The sequence below is a fragment of the Martes martes genome, assembly GCF_963455335.1.
Source record: "Martes martes genome assembly, chromosome: 8".
NCBI classification, from domain to species: Eukaryota; Metazoa; Chordata; class Mammalia; order Carnivora; family Mustelidae; genus Martes; species Martes martes.
This window is the reverse complement of record NC_137895.1, coordinates 27,522,652-27,545,349: the sequence shown is the minus strand read 5'-3', so window position 1 is coordinate 27,545,349 and position 22,698 is coordinate 27,522,652. Positions and strand designations below refer to the sequence as shown.

The 22,698-nt window shown below is 43.5% G+C and overlaps 1 protein-coding gene across 1 annotated transcript in view; it reads left to right on the top strand.

Moving 5' to 3' along the window:
• Positions 1–1,268: 1,268 nt before the first annotated feature.
• The window catches only part of PLEKHG7 (pleckstrin homology and RhoGEF domain containing G7), a gene marked incomplete at both ends in the record, with an annotated part of 62,865 nt that continues 41,435 nt past the window's right edge, over positions 1,269–22,698 (top strand). Inside the window, 11 exon segments of the mRNA XM_080810206.1 lie at positions 1,269–1,275; positions 3,317–3,514; positions 3,840–4,019; positions 7,092–7,115; positions 7,118–7,219; positions 7,222–7,313; positions 7,316–7,616; positions 8,374–8,541; positions 17,779–17,918; positions 22,050–22,113; positions 22,116–22,178. Coding sequence (XP_080666332.1) covers positions 1,269–1,275; positions 3,317–3,514; positions 3,840–4,019; positions 7,092–7,115; positions 7,118–7,219; positions 7,222–7,313; positions 7,316–7,616; positions 8,374–8,541; positions 17,779–17,918; positions 22,050–22,113; positions 22,116–22,178 — 1,339 coding nt within the window.

Here is a 22,698-nt window from a genome sequence, read left to right as displayed (position 1 = left end):
TTGCAACTTCAAATATAAAGAATCAATTTTTAAGAAAGAAAAGCATATAGAAATGAATCTAACAGTTTAAAAAAAAAAAAAACTCAAGCAAATTTAAGAACAAAAAAAGTGTAAAATACCCACCAAAGAGCCAATATTCCATTGACCTCCTAGTTCAAATACTAATGACCTTAAGTCATGTAAAAATGTCTCCAGACCTTTAGAAGAAAATACTGTGTGCAAGAATTCCATATCCTGCATTCATATGTGATGGCAAAATTAAAAAAAAAATTTCTGATATGAAGCAGCTTGGAATGTGTACTGCCTAGAAAAGTTTCTTCAGTAAGTAACTCAGAGAGGTTGAGATACATCTAAGGGCATTGAGATTAATAATTTTAAACATGGTTGCATTGAAGTTTTATAACCCTGAAGACTACAAGAAAACCCAAATAAAAATTTTAACCTCTTTTCAAACATGAGCAAAAATTTTTTTTAGAAATTGGCTAATTCGAAGATGCATATTAAGCCAGTTAGTCATATAACGAGTAAGTAAACCGGGATATGATCAGTCTGCCCAGACATACTTTTTTAGGGACACTGTTGACCAAGGAGAGCATACATAAGATAAGAAAAATGCACATCGCTCCAGTGAACGGTTCCCCACAGAGACAACCCACCCAGGCACCAGCACGTAGATCAGGAAATTGAATATACAGGCATCCCAAAAGCCACACTCCAGCCTCTCCCCATGGATAAGAGCTACCATCCTAATTCATAACACCCTAGATGAACTTTGCCCACTCTTGTTCATATAAATGGAATCATATCATCTGGCTTCTTTCATTGAATGGTATGTTTGGGACTAGAGCAACGCCTTTATTTTCGTAGGTGACTATATCCCTGTACCTGTCTGCTGATGATGGACATCTTATTGAGGTGGACATGGGTTTTTTCCGGTTTGGGGCCATCATTTGTAGAGTTGTCAGAAGAAGTAAAACTACACCCACAGTGATGAAGAGGAACCAACAGTAGTCCCAGGGACACGGTGGGGACTGGCAGAGAATGTGGCCACCTCGATAATGTTTGTCACATTGGAAACAGAAAACGTGTCCTCGGACCTACTCCTCTTATATAGATAAGGAAGTGTTCATTATGGACATAATGTTGCCAATAGGTTCATAAAAATATATTTTTTTAAAGCTTGCGATCCAACCTTTTCTGTAAAATCTCTTCATTTTTAATGTTGGATTCTTTTTTTTTTTTTTTTTAAAGCTAGAGGACCAATCGGAATGCCAGGTAGGTTGCCAGGTTTTAGACTTTCCATGGGGCACATCCCAGGTGAGCCAAGATTTATCCCGATCAAATTAGCCAGGTGGGAGGAATCCATGTCCAAAGTCGCCCCCTCAGTAGTGTCGGGCTGAGACAGAAAGGGCCTTCTCCGCTTTCAAGGCAACTTCCCCTGGGGGTCTTGAAGGAGAAACCCACCTAAGGATTGCCTGTCCTGCAGGATATCCCCTCCTCTTCTCAAATTCCTCCCTGTTGCCCTTCTCCTTAGAGATTGAGCTTTTTTGGGGGGTGGGGGGCTGGTAATAACTTTGTGAGCTTTCTGTAGTCTCTTAATTTTCTTATTTAAGTTACAACCAGAGGTTGGAAATTTTTGGATGGAGATCAAATATTCCATTATCCTATTCCCCGGGGAGAAATAGTTTTACAATCACACATGCGTGAGGAGACCAGTAGATAGAGTACTACCTTCGTGCCACGAACCAAAAGCTGGGGGACACTCTATTCATTTTTATTTCTTCCTAAGAAAGAACAATGTAAGAACAAATGTAAGAATCACCGAGGAAAGCATGTGGAAACACGGACTTCCGACCCCACCCAGAGTTTCCAGTTCAAGAGGCGAGGGAAGAGCGAGAATTTGCCTTTCAAACCAGTTCCTAAGCGACGCTGACGCTGCTGATCCAGGGACCCCACTCTGAGAACTACAGACTTCCAGAAACCTCCACAATAAACACTTGTAAAGTTGATATCCCAAAGAGAAATAGAAAGACTTTGAAAGCCAGCTTCGCCAGAAATACAAGTGTCGCTGGGTGACTAAAATTAACAGGACAGGGAACAACAGATGCTGGCGAGGATGTGGAGAAAGGGGAGCCCTCTTCCACTGTTGGTAGGAATGCAAGCTGGTACAGCCACTCTGGAAAACAGTATGGAGTTTCCTCAAGATGTTGAGAATAGAGCTGCCCTATGATCCAGTAATAGCACTACTGTGTATTTACCCCAAAGACACAGATGTAGTGGAAAGAAGGGACACCTGCACCCCAATATTCATAGCAACAATGTCCACAAGAGCCAAACAGCAGAAGGAGCTGAGATGTCCTTCAACCAGATGAATGGATAAAGAAGATGTGGTCCATATATACAATGGAATATTCCTCAGCCATCAGAAAGGGTGAATACCCACCATTTGCACTGACATGGACGGAACTGGAGGAGATTATGCTAAGTGAAATAAGTCAGGCAGATAAAGACAATTATCATATGGTTTCCCTCACACATGTAATATAAGGAATAGAGGGGAGCACCATAGGGGAAGAGAGGGATACAAACCATGAGAGACTCTGGACTCTGGAAAACAAACTGAGGGCTGTGGAGAGGGAAGTGGGTGGAGGGTGGGATAACTGGGGGATGAACATCAAAGAGGGCACGTGGTGTGATGAACACTGTGTATTATACTCAACTAATGAATCATTGAACATTATATCGAAACTAATGATGTACTGTATGTTGGCTAATTGAATTTCAATTTAAAAATGATATGTACCTGTAAAAAGTCTAAACAATGAAAAGTTCAGTAAATTAGAATTAATTAGAGTTTGTTTGAATTTTTTAATAAAGATTTTGCAGAAATATTTCTTAGTATTGCCTGCATTCTTGGGGATTGCTCAAATGAGAAGGCTGGTAGACACAAAGGTTTTTCCATCCCCATTTTAATTCTTTGAAAATTAAAGCTCACAAATTTGTTCCCAGGTATAATGATCATTTCCTCTATTATTCACTGCTTATCAAAACAGTCCATTCATTAAACAGATGCACACAAAATGTTTTAAGAGGGGAGCAAACTCAGGCTGAAAGGAATGGTTCTCACAACTTTAGAGAAAATAAATGGACTAGAACCGCCTCCCAGAACTATCAGTGACTATTACTGAACACCTGAAGGTAAGTAAAAAGCCACATTTGCATCATTTCTGAATTGGATTATCCATTGTTCAACAAAAACAAATCGTTTTTTTAGGCAGTTGCAGATTCTGAACTTTCTTCCTTGAGGCTTTTTCAGAAACGAAGAATAGAAAAGTCTCTGGGGGTAGGGGGGCAGTTCCCCATTTCGATGGCCTCCAGTCCGCCTGCACTTGGCTGGGAAAGTCCACTGTTACGGGTGTGGAATCTGTTTCTCCAAACCTTCGCCTGGCAGCTCACTCTGGATCTGGGGACTCCCTTGTTGGGACCCACCTGGACAAGGCAGACCAGCCCCTGGGTATCAAAGGCAACAGTCGGGGGCTGGCTGGGTTTCCCTCTCACACTCTGTTTATTTAGATCCTGTTCCTACCAGCATCTCCGTTCTGTCTTGCTGGTCTCTCCAAGTCTGAGAAGAATGGGCGAAACATTAGTCTGTGTGGTTTTTAATTTCAAGGACACTGAGCTCACCTCCCCAACCGTGTGGCTGGTATTTGCTTGGGAGGTCAAAGGCTGATAAATCTTCTTTTTAATGATCATTTACTGAGTTTGTCTTTTAGAGAACATACAGAAGAGTTTGCCTTACCTTTTCGGTTAACTTTTGACTCCTTATGAAATCTGTGCAGGTCATCATTTAGGGACGGCCTCCCCGGAACCTGGGTGTTATCCATTTTATGCCCACCACTACCCAGTGGGGGAGGGAGGTGCTCCGAAGCCCTTCCCTAAATGCAGCCTAGAGACTGCCAGAGGGGAGAGCCTTGCCCTTGTCACCGGCCAGTTGGTGGTGAGATGGGGACCCCCAGCAGGTGGGTGACTCAGGAGACTGGGCTCTCCCCTTCTCTGCAAACTGCCTTCCAGAGACCCTCTGTATATAAAGCTTTTCCAGTTCTACAGTGAGTCAGGCCAGCAGTTACTACTGCTTTAGTCAATTTAGTCAATCAATAATATTTAGTCAATTTAGTCAATTTAGCAGTTACTACTGCTTTAGTCAATTTAGTCAATCAATAATATTTAGTCAATTTAGTCAATTTAGTCAATCAATAATATTTAATGACCTTTAAGTCATTAAATTAATTTAAATTAAATTAATTTAACTGTTTGGGTAGATTAAATTAAATTAAGTTATCTCGGGCATAATGACTTCCTACTGGCCACTATGGCCAGAAAGGAAATCCGAAGCATTGTCCTAACCCCTCAAAGAGGAGAAAGAAGTCACAAGAACCAAGGGGGAAACCCAAGTACTAAGCATTCTGATCAAACTCTCCTGCAAGTACCTAGGGAATCATACTAAATTCCTTCAATGGTGTTGCTGCTTAGATTTGGACTTGGCTATCGAGGAGAAAATAATTAACCTTTCCTGGGCATATATGTGTGTGAAAATACCTGTAACTCCAGCCCTCAACTCGGTCCTTTGTCTCTTGGGAGAAATGAAGAAATGGCCCCTCCCGTTCAGGCCCTGGAAAGAGACATGATATCTCTGTGTTCATCAAAGGTCAGAATGGGCCTCTTCATTCTCCTCTAGCAAAGCTGGTGTCAGCCTTTCAAGCAGCAGCCAGAAATTATCAACCTAGAAGCAGAATCAGTTCAGCCCCGCCTTGGCTAAAATGTGGGTTTCTTAGCTCTTCCCTCGCCCCACAAAGAAGAGTACATCATGCATTTCTGTTGTACATGTGAAGTTCTGTACCACTTGAGACATCAGCTCAAAATATTAAAGCAACCCAGTATTAAGGATTGTAGATTTCTTTTGTAAGTAAGAGTTGAAGTGACTTTAATTCATATCTAAGTAGCTCCTTGAACAACTCTCCAGTCTAAAATCTAGTATCTGTTAGTTTCATTTGGCCTTAAACCAGATGAGAATCAGGGAGCAAAGAGAAGAGAACACAGAGTCCCCAAAATCAATGTCACAGTATTCTCATGACAATGTCATAATGTTGCAGTCCTACTCTTTATTGATGAAAGTAAACCTCAGATCCTATGAGTCCTCTCTCCATAGGGTTTTTGGACTTCCATGCCTGAAACAGACTGTAAGAAACACAAGGGAAAGAGGCTGCCACAGGCAAGTACCCAAACTGTAATGAGAAATAATGAGTAAGAATTCAGGAATGCATCAGTGGGGGGCCATTTAGTATGGGGTAAATAATTATAGGCTATAAAAATCTGTAACAATTATTGTATTCTCCATAAAACTGCAGTAAACACAGTAACAATCACTGCATGTCAACCAGTCCTATGAGTGATAATCAACCAGGCCAGGTCATCAAGAAAAAATTTACTGCTATGCAGTATTCTCTGTTATCAAGTTGAGGGAATAAATAATGCACTGTAGAAATAGGTCTACTGAACAGTTGTCATTGCAATTAAAATCATAGAGCACTACAAGAAAAATTATTAGCTATCCTCAAAGTGGGGCCATCCGAATATGTTCATTCCCAAAGCATTTCAGATCGCTGAGTTTTTGCTTTAGAATTACAGACTTGCTGAAATTATTACTGGAGATCTCAGAATATGCGGTCAACTACTCATGTTGCAATCTGTAAACAAGCCAAACGCAGTCTGAAACCACTTTCCACGTTGCCCATGGCAAGAGAGGATGGGTATTTACAGACCCCACACCAGGTCTGTAAATAATGAAGAGTTCACATTTATGCACTAGTTTGCAGAACAGGTGAGGATCAACACCTTCCTATACAAAACTACTTTCTTCGTAGGGGAAATTACAAAATAAAGGAATTGTAGTAAGTCATTTCCGTGTTGCCATGGATCAAGTTGTCAAATGGTAGAAGCAGCTTACCTTGAGCATGAGAAGAGCTTAATTGAGAGGTAATTCTGCATTAGTGAATCCTAGAAACCACTTCTAATCATGAGAAGTAAGGCATTTGGTTGACACCTGGGCTTTTCTTTTCAAATTTGCAAATTATTTTTTCCAAAACAAGAGGATAGATAAAACCCAGAATGTCTTTTGCCAAGCACTTTACAGCAATATCTTTGAAACCATGTCTTTCTTATTCTGTAATTGAAACCTTGAGGAAGGGGCTTTGTTCTTTTTGTTCTTATATCCTTATTTCCCTGGAATACACCAAAGCACTGTAATAAATACATACATACATACATACATACATACATACATACATACAGAATGTAAGAAAATGGTAATGTATATTTAATTGTCTTAAGGAATAATCAGTGTGCCTGGGTAGCTCAGGTCATGATACCAGGGTCCTGGGATCAAATCCCACATGGGGACCCTTCTGTCTGTGTCGCCCTTTCTCTCTTTATCTCTCATGAATAAGTAAATAAAATCTTTAAAAAAAAAAAAAAAGGAATAAGCAAAAGGTGATGAGCTTTATGGATTCCAAAATGCCTCATAGGTAACTAAGGTTTTTTTGTTTTTTTGTTTTTTTTTTTGCTTGTTTTGTTTTTTGGATTTTTTTAAATAAAGACTTATTTTAGACAGAGAGAGCACATGTGCACCAGCAGAGGGGAGAAGGGCAGAGAGAGAGGGAGAGAGAGAATCCCAAGCAGACTCACCATTAAGCACAGAGCCCAACCTGGGGCTCAATCCCACAACCCCGTGATCATGACCTGAGCTGAAATCAAGAGTTGGACGCTTAACTGACTGAGCCGCCCAGGCACCCCATCACTAAGGTTTTAAAATATTGTTTGTTTCAACCTGGAAGGCATAATAATTAAACAATAAACAAATTTCAACATATAAACTATTCAGATGGGAAGGCTGAAATCACTTATGGTAAGTATCTGCAAAACATAAAGGACGCTAATGATAACTGCTCTCTACCTACCTCCTGTGACAAAGTAGCAGTTTTCAGGTGAAAATTAAATGTGTTTTTTCTCAAGTCAGTCTCCCTCATTTGCAACAGACTGCACACTCTGCTCTTCCCTAAAACCCAACAGCCTGCATGTAACTATCCTCTGGGGAAAAACAAAGGCAGAGCAGAGGAAAAGCAGCACTTGAATTCAGAAACTGAACAACCCCAGTATGGTCCAGAGAAAGCAAGTCCAACTGTGTCCCCTGGAAGCTTCCAGCAATGGGACCTCTTAGCTGCATAGGGAAGATGGAGTCATCCTGCCCAGAGGTGCAGACCCCAGAGGTGGGGCCTCTCCTCAGCTCTCCCTGAGGAGTCTCTCGAAGAAGCACGGTGAGAACCAGGGGAGTCTTCTCTACTTTAACCAGCAAGCCCCAAGCCCCATCTCTACCTCTCCCACTTTGAGGAGATTAAGGGGCAATGGCTGTGGGACTTCACGCTCACTGTCTCAGCAAGAGACCTTGGCAATGCCCACTGGGAAGGAACCCGGGAGCTGGAAGGAGCCTGCAGGCTCTCCAAGAGTCTACACGGAAGCCCAGAGAATTCTTCACACTCCTTGTAAGGACCTATTTAGCCAGCGCGACTCCATCTTGGTTAAAAGCCATTTTGTTGTTTGTGCCGTAAAACTTAAACGGACCCTGCCCCCCCCGCCCCCCCAGAGAAACTTACTTAGAAGCAAGTCTGGGAAACCAGTAAAATATGGTCAGCTAGTTCCTAATAACAGAGCCCAGAATACAAGGCCAGATCGGCCAGGTCTTGATAACAGAGCCCAGAATACAAGGACGAGTCGGGCCAGGTGGAGACATCCAATCAGTAAGAAACACACATACTTTTTCCCTAACCACCAAAGAATGTAAACCCCGCCATTTGGGCGCCAACCTTGAGCACCAATTCTGACCAGAGTAATAGGTTAGGTCAAACAGCTACTATAGGGTAAACTGTAATTCAATGGGCCACCTGCGTGTGACCTAACATGACTACAATCTCATTGGCCACCTATGTGTGGCCAGACTTTTGCTCTATAAAAGGTGGTCTGTAAGATGAAGAGGGGTCGCCCTCTTCGGAGGCGGCCCTGACTGGTCAGTCAGTCAATTCTTGAGCCTGTAAGCTGGGGGTGGTCGCTCTCTTCAGAGATGGCCCTGACCGGTCAGTCTGACTTCTAATGCTTAGCATAGAATAGAGCTTTGCATAACTTTCACCTTGTCTCAGTCTCGTTCCCCTGACCAATCAGTCTAACTTCTAATACTTATCATAAAATAAAGCTTTAAATAACTTTCACTTTGTCTCGGTCTCGTTTCGTTTAATAACTGACCTAACACTCCCTATTGCCCTCGAGAATCAAGAATGCCTCCAGACCCCAAAAGGGCCCTCAACACAGCTGACTTGTTTGAACCCCATTCTGCGCTTCAGTCCATCAGTGAGGGGGTCTCTTCCTCGGGCCCCTCTTCCAGAAAAAGGAGGCCCCTCATGGCCCAGCCCTGCCACATGGCCTCCTGGTCCTCAGGTAACACAGCTCCAAGACTCCTGTGCTCATTCACTGGACTGGACAGCAAAATAGGTCTCCGGGTTGCCATATTACCCCAAAGGCCAGGGCGTCCTACAATGGGAGACAGCTCAGGAAGTCACTCCCGAGGGGACACATAGTTTTCAGGACATCTTGGTTCCCAAGTAAAAGGGTCCAGTAGTTCGGGAAGTCTAACTCACTTTCTTCTAGAGCAGGTCAGTTAGCGAAGGTCTGTCAGGCTTTGGACAGCAAAGGTGGCTCTCTTGCAAACCCATGCCCATTGAGAACAGCCTGTTAGGGCTATTTTAAAAGCAGAGAGAGAACAAAGCGTTCAAACTCCTAACCTTCTCCCCCATCTCCCCACCAAAACGAAAATACCCAAAACATTTCAGCTAGGAAACTGAATTGCCTCTCCTTTCCAGATGTCTGCTCGGGAATTTGGGGTGGATCGGAGCAAAGCTGAAAGGTCTATTTTTAGACCTGATTTCTGGGAAAAGCACTGCAGCCCTCCAGGTGTGTAGGTCTTTGTCAGCTCTAGTGCCATGAAACGGGCTCATTATTTACTTTTCCATCGCTGTTTCTATTCGGACAGCGCAAGCCTGAGGTCATGTTAATGAGGGCACTTTGTTTCAAAGCCCCCGGGTCGCTTAACATTTCTGGGTGAGAGTCTTAATTTCAAGGGTCTCCTTGAAGAGCACAGCATTTTGCTGTGGCTTTTCAGGGGCGACGTATGACAGCCCCATGCGGTCACGGTTTTCGTTTTGAATTACCAATGACTTGGCCCCGTGGCTTCATTAACATCCATTTAGTAATGGGTTTTGTCTGCTCAAGAGAATATAAAGGCCAGAAACATTCAACAGATTTTCAAAGAGAACTTCAGAGGACACGGATTTAAAAAAAAAAGAACAAGATGTGCTGTTCCAATCTAGGACGACCTTTAAAAGCTGCCTCAGACTGATGGCGCCTTTCCTTAGGAAATAGGTAGACAGTGTCATTTCCGAAACCAGCCCTGAATTTTCGGCTTGGTCCTCAGCTTTAGGGCAGCGGACTTCCCATCTCTCCCAGGGATGAAAAGCCTATGTGGTGGCAAGGGATATATCCGTGCTCAATTTTGTCCACCCCAATGGCAGGATTGGCAGGAAGGCCCTAGTTTCATCAGGAAAGTCACAGAGAAATTCTCAGGAATTAGGCATTCACTGCCTTATGACGGGACCTCAATTCTCAAGCACAGGTTTGCTGTTCAGAGGAGGAAGAATGAGATCATCGACATAGTCTTTGTTGATTTTAACCCTAGTTGACTTAAAGCCATGAACAAAGGCTGAAGGTATTAACAAAGCCACGGGAAAATACACATCACTGTGTTAGTGTCTCAATGAGCTCTTGTACAGGATAAACCACCCCAAATGTCAGTGGCTTAAAACAACAACCAGTTATTACTTCGTATATGTCCGTGTGTTGACAGAGTGTGAGTTAGTGGAGGCTGGTTGCAGCTGGGTAGTTCCACTCTGCGGTCTCCTCATCCTTTTCATGGAGACAAAGGGCTCCCCGGGGCATGTTCTTATTGTGGTGAAGGGAGAGGTTCCAAGGACAAGGAAGCATGCATGGCCCCTTGCAGCCTGGGGTCAGTATCTCACCTAATTCTATTGGCCAGAGCAGGTCACATGACTGAACCCAGGCGCCGGAAATTCTGCACCATCAGCAGTGGGAGAGCACGGAGGTGTTACTGGCAAAGGGTGTGAATACAAGAGTTGATGGAGAATGGAATCATGAATACAATATTACACATGCAGACCAGAATAAAGCTCCAAAAGGATACCTAATTCAGATGTGTCTGAAAAGGAGGAAAAGAGAGTAGTCTCAGAGAAAGATGGTGATGCTGGTTAGAGTAGATGTCTAACAGGAAGTTCAAGGGTTTTGTTCCATATCCTTAGAGCAGTTTGAAACCTCTAAATGGACAGATATGATCAGATGGATACAGGAGGGACATGACATTTGGGTGAGAGCAGACTCTGTCAGAACAATTAGAATGTCCCGATAGAAGTTAGTAGGTTAGGCTCTGATGAATGCACTGGAGTTAGAAAAAGTATCTCAGTTGATGGGGTATTTAAGAGATAGAATCACCTAGACTCTGTATAGCAGACCATTACTATAGTAGACCATTACTTTGAATAGTAAACCATGAGGGATGCAGGGAAGGAAGTCACCACTGGGTGGGAAATAGTCCCATTCACTGATTTAAGTAGCCTTGTGTGGGAGGGTGGGGGAGGGGAAGGAGAGTGGGTGCGGGACAAGTCTTGACTTCAAGTTTGAGCATATTAAATTTGGCAGATCATCTGCGTGGAGGTTTTGAGCACGTAGTTGACTAGAGAGGCCATCAGGGATAGAGATATGTATCTGAGAGTTTTTCATAAAGCAGTGCTTCCTAGAGCACATAAAGTCTGTGTCCAGCTCTGATTATAAGATGGAGTTAGCAGACCTATGGTTTAAGTGATGGGATGCATGAAGCCATTTGCCAAAGATGGTATGCAGGTAATTGTTACTGACAGGCAGGATCTTCGTACGACAATAACAGAACCAGTCTTGGTGAATGCAAAGGCACAACTTGGTCCAAGGGCTTTGCGGCTTTAAAAAAAACTCTGTGGAGTTCAATGTACCATAATCACATATTACCAAATAGCAGAGGGTTACCGAAAATCACAATAGGAAACTAGATGGGAGGTAATTTGGACATCTTGGTGTCCAGGGATGACCCTGATTTGTTCAATATTGTTTCTTCGGGACTTAGGCCAATGCTTGGCACGCAATAAGCAATGTTTGTGAATGAATAAATGAAGGCCTAAGTAACTATAATCTCCGAATTAACGTGTTAAATAAACATTTATATATTACCACTGAAAAGAAGCAGTTTCTCATCAGTCACAGACCACTCACTGTATACCTTTTTAAGCATGAATCTTTGGTATCCAGCTAAGCTTCTGCAGCACGAAGATCCTGCCTTATTTATTTATTTATTTGTTTATTTTAATTTCAGATGTAGAATTTAGTGATTCATCAGTTGCAAATAATGGCCAGTGCTCATTATATCAGGTGCCTTCCTTAATGTCCATCACTCTTTACCCTCCCCCCACCTCCCTCCCCTCCAGCCACCCTCAGTCTGTTTCCTATAGTTAAGAGTCTCTTATGGTTTTTCTCCCTCTCTGGTTTCATCTTATTTTATTTTTTCCTCTCTTCCCCAATGATCCTCTGTTTTGTGTCTTAAATTCCACATATCAGTGAGATCATATGATAACTGGCTTTCTCTGATTGACTTATTTCACGTAACATAATCCTCTCTTGGTTCCATCCATGTTGTTGCAAATGGCAAGATTTCATCTTTTTGATGACTAAGTAATATTCCTCTGTGTGTGTGTGTGTGTGTGTGTGTGTGTGTGTGTGTGTGTGTATTATATATATGCCATATCTTCTTTATTCATTCATCTGGTGGACATTTGGGCTCTTTCCATAGTTTGGCTATTGTGGACTTTGCTGCTATGAACATTCAGTCGCACTTGCCCCTTCAGATCACTATGTTTGTATCCTTTGGGGTAAATACCCAGTAGTACAATCGCTGGGTTGTAGGAAACCTCTATTTTTAAGTTTTTGAGAAAACTCCATACCGTTTCCCAGAGTGGCTGCACCAGCTTGCATTCCCACCAACAGTGTAGGAGGGTTCCCCTTTCTCTGCATCTTCGCCAACACCTGTCATTTCCTGACTTGTTAATTTTAGCCATTTTCATTGTGGTTTTGATTTGCATTTCTCTGGTGTCAAGTAATGTGGAGCATTTTTCATGTGTCTATTATCCATTTGTATGTCTTCTTGGGAGAAATGTCTGTTCATGTCTTCTGTCCATTTCTTGATTGGATTATTTGTTCTCTGGCCGTTGAGTTGATTAATTTTTCATAGATTTTGGATACTAGCCCTTTAACTGATAAGACATTTGCAAATATCTTCTTCCACTCCATAGGTTGCCTTTAGTTTTGCTGTCTGCCTGCCTTCTGCACCCTTCCTCTCTTCTTCCTGCGCTGCAGGCTTTTCAAAAAGGGCTGCTTCCTTCAGGTGGATGGTTCCGTCCCTGGTTGTGCAGTCATCTCACACAGGGAACACGCTCTGCAGGAGACCCTGTGGTCCATCCAGTCCTCACCTCAAAAAATGTGTTTAAACTTTATGTAAGTCTTACTTGTCCTTAATGGAGGCCTTTAATTTGTCTATTACAGGGTATAAACCGGGAGCCAGCAGACTATGCCCTATGGGAATTCAGCCCACCACCTGTTTTTGTAAATAGTTTCCTTGGAATTCAGCCACACCCATTCATTTGAATCCTGTCCTTGGGGGCTGTGGGAGAACCTCACCGGAGTCCTTATGAAGACCATGGGGCCTGCAAAGCCTCAAATATTAAGTATCTGGCAGTTGATAGAAAAAGTTTGCAGACCCCTAGTCCATCCAGTGGAGAAGTCCTTGCCTCTGTGCCTACCAGTCAGTCACAACAGCCCAAGAACTTTTTCACCTCACAGAATAGACATGAACCCTTTTGCAAAAATACTGATTCTTCTTTTATTATGGTGTTTTAACACATAGCCTGATAATGGGGCCGGTTCCTATATGTGAGGAGGGCCCAGTCTACTCTGGGACTGAAATCAGCTCAGTGCCATGACCTGGATTACAGGGTCTTCTTTGTGAACTGTTTCCCTTACTGTCATTCCCTCTCTCCCTCTGTAATAGTCCTTTGAACTCACACACACTCCAAACCTTCTCCTTCACCAAAACTTGCCTTCTGGGGGGGGGGGGAGTCTTCATAGTTCATTCTTACTAAAGTGTGAAGGACTTTAGGCTTAAGGAGTATCTGTGGTCATCTTTCCAAGCAGAGCAGTGTGTTCCTCCCTTTATGCTTTCCCTGCACCTTACATCTAAAGCACTATTGCATCCCTTTTAACATTTGCCTGCTTCCAGAGTCAAGACCTTCCCGAGGGCAGAGACCACTTATATATCTTTAAACCTCTAGAATCTGTTATGCAACCAGAGTCTATTTCCAAAAATATTTATTAAAGGAAAAGACAGATGGAAGAAGGAAGATGGGCAGGCTGGCAGGCTGCTTGGCTTGCAATGCCATTTATCAATCCCTGATTTATTTGCATTTTGACAGAGGGCATAACTCGAAACCAAACAATGAACATGCATTGGTGGGATATTAAACATCAGGATTCGAGAAGGGGAGATTTTGCGGATAGGGAGAACTTTCTGGCACCCCCTTAAAATCTATAACAGAAAATTGTCTGTCTCACTTCATTTCTATGTCTGTCCTGAAGCTGAAAAGGGAAATGTACATCCCAGATCTAGGAGAACAAAGACTAGCCTCCTTCGAAATACAGGAAGACTGCTCACCATATTCAAGTTAGCAAATGGGGTAACATCAGCATGAAAACCCAATGAAAGGTATTCGGAAGTCTCTTTAGAAGAAGAAAGGAGACAAAAACATTGAATGTCAGTAAGACATCTCCCCAAGCCCTATTGCAAATAGCACAGAACAGTGCGAGGAGCTCTTGGAGTCCAACTCCCCGGGCTTGAACCCTCTCTCTCCTTCTCGGTGGCTACATGGTCTCAGGTGTGGCTCTTAACAACTCAACACTTTGACGTCTTCATCTGTAAAATGGGGATGCAAATAGTAGCCATCTAATAGGCTTTTGATGTAGTAAATAGAACAACTCAAATATTAGCCTTTTTTTTTTTTAAGAAAGCCTGTACTCATTCATTCATTAAGCACTTCCTGTATGCGAGTCGCCGACTCACTCTTTCTAGGATATTCTTTTTTTTTTTTTTTAAGATTTTATCCATTTATTTGACACACAGAGAGAGATCACAAGCAGGCAGAGAGACAGGCAGAGAGGGAGGAGGAAGCAGGCTCCCTGCTCAGCAGAGAGCCCAACGCGGCACTCAATCCCAGGACCCTGAGATCATGACTCTAGCCAAAGGCAGAGGCTTAACCCACCCCTCTAGGATATTCTGATCCCAGAGTGAAATGATCCAAACATGCAGCTCCTCTAAGTTGTCTGAACATTAGAATCTATACAATACTATATCCTCCACAGACTTCTATTTATTTAAAACCTGTTCCACACCTAGCACTGTCTCTAAACCCTAGGTGACGTCAGAGAGGGAAAACACTCTATATTAACCAGAGACTAACAGATGGCATTATTGGTTGTTGGGTTGGGGGGGGGGGAGTTGGCTTTTTTGAAACATTTCATTCCATAGAACCACATTTTACTGTATTGCTTTCTTTTTTCCTCCCAGTATTAATGAGATATGATTGACATAGAACATGGTATAAGTTTCAGGTGTATAATACAGTGATTTGACATATGTATCTATTACAAAACGATCACGGCAATAAGGTTAGTAATGTCCATCACCTCACATAGTCCCAACTTTTTTCCCTTGTTAGAGGACAGACAGCATTCTGTTAGTCAGTCAGAAGAGGAGACTGTGGTCTCAGGGAGACTGAGCTGGGCATGGAATGTGGAGGGGGTGCTGGCAGCTACCTTTCACAGTGGGAACCATGTGTGATTGCTCCACTAGCATCATAACTTCTAAAATGGACGCTCCACGGAAGCAGGGCTCATGTGAGTTCCATGCATTCCTCTATCCTTAGGGCCTAGAACACAGCCTGGCACATGGTAGACATCCAATACGAGTTGAAGGGGGAAAAAAAAAGAAGTCAATGTGTTAGTTAGTGAGGTTAGGACAAGCCTGGTCGGGGAAAGTGTTTGATCCCCCTTTCGTTTTATATATTTTCTCCTCCAGCTACTTATGTGTCTCCCTCTGGCTCCTTTGAACCTTCCCCACCTTCCCAATCTGATCTGTGTTCATCTCCTCCATGTACCTTGGGTTGGTGCGGATTTGCTCAAGTATTGCTTGATCTCCCTGGGTAGCATTTTGACTCTCATCCAGCAAAGGCATCGCCTACAAGGATGGTGAGAGTAGGCAGTGACCAGTCCTAGTACCCTGAGGCCCGGAACTCATGTATATTTGGTGACTGTTACTCACTGAGCCCTGGATGTCACAACATCCAGTGTGCTCAAGAGGATGAGACTCCATAACCTGTCTCCATTCTGTGTTGAAACTGACTTGCCAGAGACAAGTCTGCTGTTTTGTTCACTTGCATTCATGAAGGGGTCACTATGTAGCAGGTCCCGGGCAGTGACCAACAGGCTCCCCATACTTTCTGCCTTCTCAGTTGGATTCTAGAAAATGGGACATTTGGGAGAGAGTTCAACTGGAAATGACCATCTCACATGCAAAGGAAAGGTTCCCAATAATCTTCTGAGACTCATAATGGAAAAATAGATCCCAGATTTCACCGAGAGAGCTACAGTTCCATAACTGGCAAGGTTGTCATTTCTCTGTTGGTTATTTTAGAAGGGGATTTTTTTTTTTTAAAGACTGTTGCTGGGGAAAAAAAAAAAAAAAGACTGTTGCTGATTCTGAGTTTGCTCGTCTTGTATAATCAACCCATAGTTATAAGCAAGCATTTCAAATCACACTGTATCTTTGCATAGAGTAAAACACTGTGGTTCTTAAAATAGAAGATCTACCTTTTCTAGTCCCACAAATGCTAGAAAGCCACCTGTTGGAAAACGTAGATTTACCGTGAATTTTACTAACAGGCAAGGACTATCATATCCAAAGAATGAGGCCTCGTGATCTTGCCTGGTAAGAAACCACTGGGCAACATTCATACCTGGGGGAAGAATCAGATTATGCCTTATCCAGATTATAACACTTCAATAAGACTTTTCCTCCATTAAGACACACATATCGTTATAGGGCAGTTGCTAACCCCCAGAATCTCTAGCATTGTTCATTATTTTCCTTTAAAACATGCACCCGGGAATTAAAAGCCAACAGTCCTTGGTTTAAGCCCACTGCACAAAAGGCAAATGATGCATTAGTCATATTTCTAAAGGAGGAGCTTTAATTATTCATCTTCAAACATTTCTGCCAAGATAAAGGTCACCGTATAATTATTGCTCCCACCCACTGGCCCCTGGCAGGGAAATCGAGCGCAGTGCTCCTAAATCCTTGATTCATAGATCACCAGAGACGGAAAGGGTCTCGCCAGTTTGTTTTTCACATAAGGAAATTGAGGCCCAGGGAAGTGACGTGCCGAGGTAAAACGTCATGAAGGTCAGAGTTGGGAAGCGGGGTTCTAAGTGGAGTGCCCCTGCCACTGACTCGCACTGCCCCCTTTATTGGTTTCCGATGGCTGCTATAATAAATCACCACCAACCAGGTGGCCCAAAACAACAGCAATATATGCTCTCACAGCTCTGCGGGACCGAAATCCAAAATCAGGGAACTGGCAAAGCTGTGTTCCTTCCAAAGTTTCCAGAGGAAAACCTTCCCTTGCTTCCTCAAGGTCTTCCTTCACTGTGGCTGTGTTTAAGGTGTCCTCTGTCCTCATTTGTCTCTTTCTCACCTGTCTCTTCCTTCCACTCTGTGTCTCTTCCCCACTTGTCTCTTATTAGCCCACGTGTCAATAGATTTGGGGCATATACCCGGAAAATCCAGAATAAACTCATCTCGAGCTCTTCCATTTAGTGACATCTGCAAAGACTTTATCCAGATAAGATCCCATGCACAGGTTCTAGGATTTAGGGCATGAATCTATCTTTCCAGGAGCTTCCATTCAACAGACTCCGTTTCCTCATCTACCTGAAGTAGAAACCATCATTATATCAATTTAAAAAGACAAACAACTTCGTGCTCTAACATGGTTTGCCATATCTTTTCTCTCTATTAGAGTCAGACGTGCGTACTTGAACTTGGAATTCTGACTCCGTCGTTCACTAGCAACGCAACCTTCAGTAAGAAGCAGTTTTCTTGGCTCTAAAAAGAGAACAGTGATTTCCACTTCTTAGGGTGCTTGTGAAAATCTATATGATAATGCATGTTAAAGTACTTAGGTGCTCACTAAGTGCCAGCTGATTTTAAATTAAAATAAACTATTTACCGAGACCAATGTATTCCTTACCACGTATATCCACTTGAGGTCCGTTGGGGGGACACATTTCCACCAGCCAAAAACTACTCTGGCACCAACACAGCAGAGCAACTTCTGTTGAGTGTTGACACACGGGTGTGTAGCCTGTTCAGCAGCTGGGGGAGAATTCTCTAGATTCTCTGAATTGTTGCTGTCCCAGCCCACACCATAGACTTTTGGATCTTCAGCAGCAGACAGAATAAGGAGAAGTTCTGGTACCAGAAAGGAGACAAGATTATTCCAGCAACTATGGGACTAGTCCCCTCGGGATTTGACTGGTCTGGGGCAACACAACTCAGGGTTCGTGTGATTGTGTTTGGGTTTCTGAATGGGGAGTGAGCGTAGAGAGAAAGGAGAGGCGTGGGGAGGCCAGCGAGCCTAAGAGGGCTACAAAGTCTGGGTCAGGTATCCAGTTATACAACCTCCAGGATCCAGAATTTTGTCCTGAAGCAAATAACCAGAATAGCCAAGCATCAAACAAACAGAGAAAAAAATGCATTTCTTTGTTTGTTTCGTTGTGCTTTTCCAAACAAATAAAGGCAGCATGAAGTTATACCATGCATACACAGAAACAGTGGGTTGCCAGCCACACCCCAAACATTTTTTAATTTAGTTAGTCTATCTCCTAGCTTAACCTCCCTCTAAGGAAATTAGGTATCAAAAACTCCTCTCCCCGCCCACCACACAGGATGCCACTACCCCACACACATGCCATTTTGTTTAGGAGGGAGGGAAATAAAAAAATTCTGATTTTATTACAGTAATTGCTTCCAGCAAATAATCAGTCCAGAACTAGACACGACAATCCTCCAGGCATGACATTTTTTTTTTTATAAGAAGCAATTCTTTTAGGAATAGCAAAATAAGACACCAGTTTGGAACCACCAACCCTCCTTCCCAACACTAGACCTGAATTCAAGCTTGTTCTGAATTCATTGCGTTTGGGTCATTAATCCAATGACCTGAATGAGCCTGGCTGACAGACACGGGATTCTTTACAGAGTACCCAGAAATCTGGTCCACTGGCAGGCATGGGGGATTCAGGGGCAGGTTAGCTCTACCAGTGCATGTCTCTTCATGTTACTACATGCAGATGTTCTTTCTCATTGTTCTCCTAGGTCTTCATATCATTACAACTGTAATCCTGGATATTTTTATTAACCCATACCTTCTTCTCATGAACATAAAAATATCATGTCCACAGAGATTCTGTGATGCCCTCCCAAGGGCATGCCCACCGTTCCAGAATGAACATCACTGGGTTTTGAACACCAAGGCAACAAAGCCTAGGTCAAGGCTCAAACCCTGCGCCAGCCAGTTGTCTTCCCTCTGCTCCATGTGTGCAATTTGAACTCCAAAACCTGGCCTAAGTGCTCCCAAATGGATGCCTTATGTCAAAAGCCATCCTGGATAAGGGGAAATGGATAGAGTAATGAGAGAGGAGGGATGGATACTGCACTTTGCTATTGTAAATGCATATGATCATTTATTTATGACATAATGGAAAAGCACATTTATTTGAGAACTGTCTGTATATCATTCTATAGACAAACTTGCCTATTCCTTTAAGAAGCTTATTCGAATACCTGCTCTATGTCAAGCACTGGGTGAGGTGCTTAGATTCTATAATACAGAAGACAAAGTATCAAACTTCAGTGAAATCATTGTAGAGTAAGAAGACAGGGTAGGGGTGGAAGAGGGAGGGAGAGAGAGAGATGGCTCTTCCTGAACGGATCAGAGCGTATTTCTGGAGGAAGAGTGTCCAAGCTGGAATTTAGAGAGGAAGGAGGTTTTGCCAGGCAAAGTGGAGATAGGCAGGCAGATGGGAACTACCCGAGCCGACGAGTGGAGCCATGAAATACGGGGCACATTTAGAGAACAGCGAGCAGCTTGCTCTCACTGGAGTACACGTTCTGCTGGAGTTCGTGGCAGAAATTGACAATGATGACTCTGGGTGGGAGAGGGTTGGTTTACGGTTTCATCTACTCAACAAATGTTTATTGAGTTATGTTATTACTAAACAGAGGGGTGAGGAACAGGAGCTAGGAGCTTAGGGTAAGCGTTGGGGGGGTGTGGAGATAAGACACAAATCTGCAGGTTAAGACACCTTGTAAAGTAAGATAGTTCCCATAAGGAGGACAGTTTCAGAGGAGTATTTCTTTCATTCGTGTGCATCAAAAATGATGGTTTAAATACTAACTGAGCACCCACCACATCAAGAAATAAGACATGTTTCCTCCCCTGGAGGACCTGGCAATCTAGTAGAATAAACAGATACAGAAGTAGAACATTGTATCACAGCATAGTCAATAATCAACACAATAGCCTGTACTGACAGCTTACTAAGTTCCAGACACTGATCTAAGTGCTTTATATTGGTTAATTTCAGTTGCTTCACACAATAGGTAAATATCATTATTGTCAGTATTTCCCAAACAGCAGCAGTCAGGCCCAGAGAGGTTATTAATTTGCTCAATCACAGCTAAGATTAAAATCCAGACAATTTGACTCCACATTCTTAAAACTATAGAAGCATGGGAGATAACCCAGCCTAGATGTGGCTTATCTCAGAACACTAGTCCTTCTAGTCCACCAAGAGATGTACCCTCTCTGAGCTCTCCAGGGAAGATGAAGATAGTTACAGAATCTCAGGAAACTACCAAACGCCTAATACTTACCAGACTGTGAAACATCTAGAGTTCAATCTCAAAGGTAAACCTTTTCCCCAAAGTCCAACTAGGTTATATTCCTCACTCCTGTTGTAATTTTTCCAATCTCCACACAATTCAGGCTCATCTATCCCCTTAAATACCAATTCTGTCATTATATACTTGTAGGATCTTTATCAAGAGAAGGATAAATTTGATGGGGAAGTTGCTAATATTTCTTTTCAGGGGTCCCTTTGTAAGGCTCCCAGTATTTTATACTATCTAATGGTTTTTTAATAGCACTGTAAAAATCCTGACTGGATTTGCATACTGTTCATTTATTAAGTGCCAGTCTCAATATTTTATACCCAATGAAACTGGAATATATTTCCCATTCAAATTACTATAACTTTTCCAACTCCTACCCAATTCATTCATCTCTATCCTCACAACCACCACAAACACTGGGTTGGCAAATAGCGAGGTGGGGAGAGTTATAAGAAATTATAACTTTGGGATGCCTGGGTGGCTCAGTTGGTTAAGCAACTGCCTTTGGCTCAGGTCATGATCCCAGGGTCCTGGGACTGAGTCCTGTGTTGGGCTCCCTGCTCGGTGGAGAGACTGCTTCTCCCTTTTCCACTCTCCCTGCTTGTGCTCTCTCTCTGTCAAATAAATCAATAAAATCTTAAAAAAAAAAAAGAAATTGTAATAAGATCTAATAATCTTATTATGAAACCTCGTCATAAATAGGAGGTAAAGAAATAACAGGATGTTAGAATGCCAAAAGATGACCTTGTTCTCGGAGAAGGAAGTCCAGGATGGGGAGATCTTTGTCAGGATAGCATTTGCCTGCAGGTAACAGCGTTCAACTAGAATGACCTAAATGAATAAAGAGTATTTTTTTTTTTAATTTGAGAGAAAGAGAACAAGGCGGGGTGGGGGGGGGGGGTTTGCTGGCAGAGAGGGGCAGAGGGAAAGGGAGATAGAAAGAATATTAAGCAGGCTCTATGCTCAGCACAGAGCCCAATATGGGGTTTGAGCTCATGACCCTGAAATCACGACCTGAGCCCAAATCAGGAGTCAATTGCTTAACTGACTGAGCCACCCAGGCACCCCATAAAGGGTATTTCTCTTGTGATATAACCAGAGCCCTGGCCAGAGCAGATGTCAGCAACCTGCTGAGCTCCTTCCGTTTTCCTGTTCTGCTGTCATTTTTGCAAGACCCCTGTAGACTTTCAGATATCAAGCCACATTCCAGACAACAGCAGGGGCAAAGATCAAAAAGGAAGAAGCTAGCCAACTCTGACCCCTTTGGAAAAGTGTTTCCAGAAGCCACAGCCCACAACCCCGGTTTCAATCTCATTGCTCTCTGTGAGTCATGGGGCCCCTGCAAGCCCTAGGCAGAGCAAGTCCTGGCCTTAATTCCGCACGTGCTGCCCAAGCAAAGCAGGGTCTTCACGGCAAGAAAAATGGAGCGCGCACACCTTGGGTCAGCAGCTAGCCGTGTCTGCAACATTACACGGAAGTTTTCCAGGGCAAGTAAGAGAGAGAAGAGAAGAGAAAGGGCAAATCAAAACAGGTTTTAAAATTCAAGGGAACACACGTGGGCCAATAAATATCAGCCGAATGTTATCTAAGTATTTTCCCTTTTAAATTACTTAACCCTCCTGTGCCTGGAGCCTGGCGTGGCTGGCAGACACTTCCAGATGCCCAGAGGAGGTCTCAGTGATGACCCTCTCTGCATGCCAACTAGAAGCCCTCTCTGTCCATCTCCGGAGCACAGGTTCTAGGAGCCAGGAGGAGTTCCATGGCACTCGCCTTCCCTGGACTACTTGAGCTGTCCCCTGGGGTCTCCTGGTGTCTGAAGGAGCTGCCCATTCCCTGTGCCACCCACTTCTGCTACTGAACTCGGGTCCCCTTCGCTCAGCCTCCTTTCATCGTGTGCCTGCTGTGGGAGAGCCATCGTAACGACTAGTGGAGGAGGTTTTCAAAATATTTCAAAACTAGTAAGACACGTACCCTAACTGCTTAGAACTGACGTCTCACCAGTTAGGACAGGCACCTGCCGTGAACTACTAGACCCGGCTGAATACCAGTCTTGGAACTGGGCACTAACTTCCAGAGATGGGCAAGGTATGGGCCTTATCTCAAAAACTCCTCTTGTCAAATAATTTACCCCGGAGCTAGGACCTAGAACAGGTCCACCAGAGACGGGCACCGTCGTGGGGCAGAAGGCTCTCTCTGCGTTGGCGGGGGCAGCTTCGCAGCTTGGCTGGAAGGCCACCCACACCCCACTCCTGTGGCCCTTCAGCATGGCACCACCGTCTTCCCTCCAGAGTGGTGGCACGTGGAGTCAGAGGTCCGGGTGACAACAGACCACTGTTAGAGCAGATGAGAGAGAGGAAGCCTGAGGGCAAAATCTTCCCCATCTT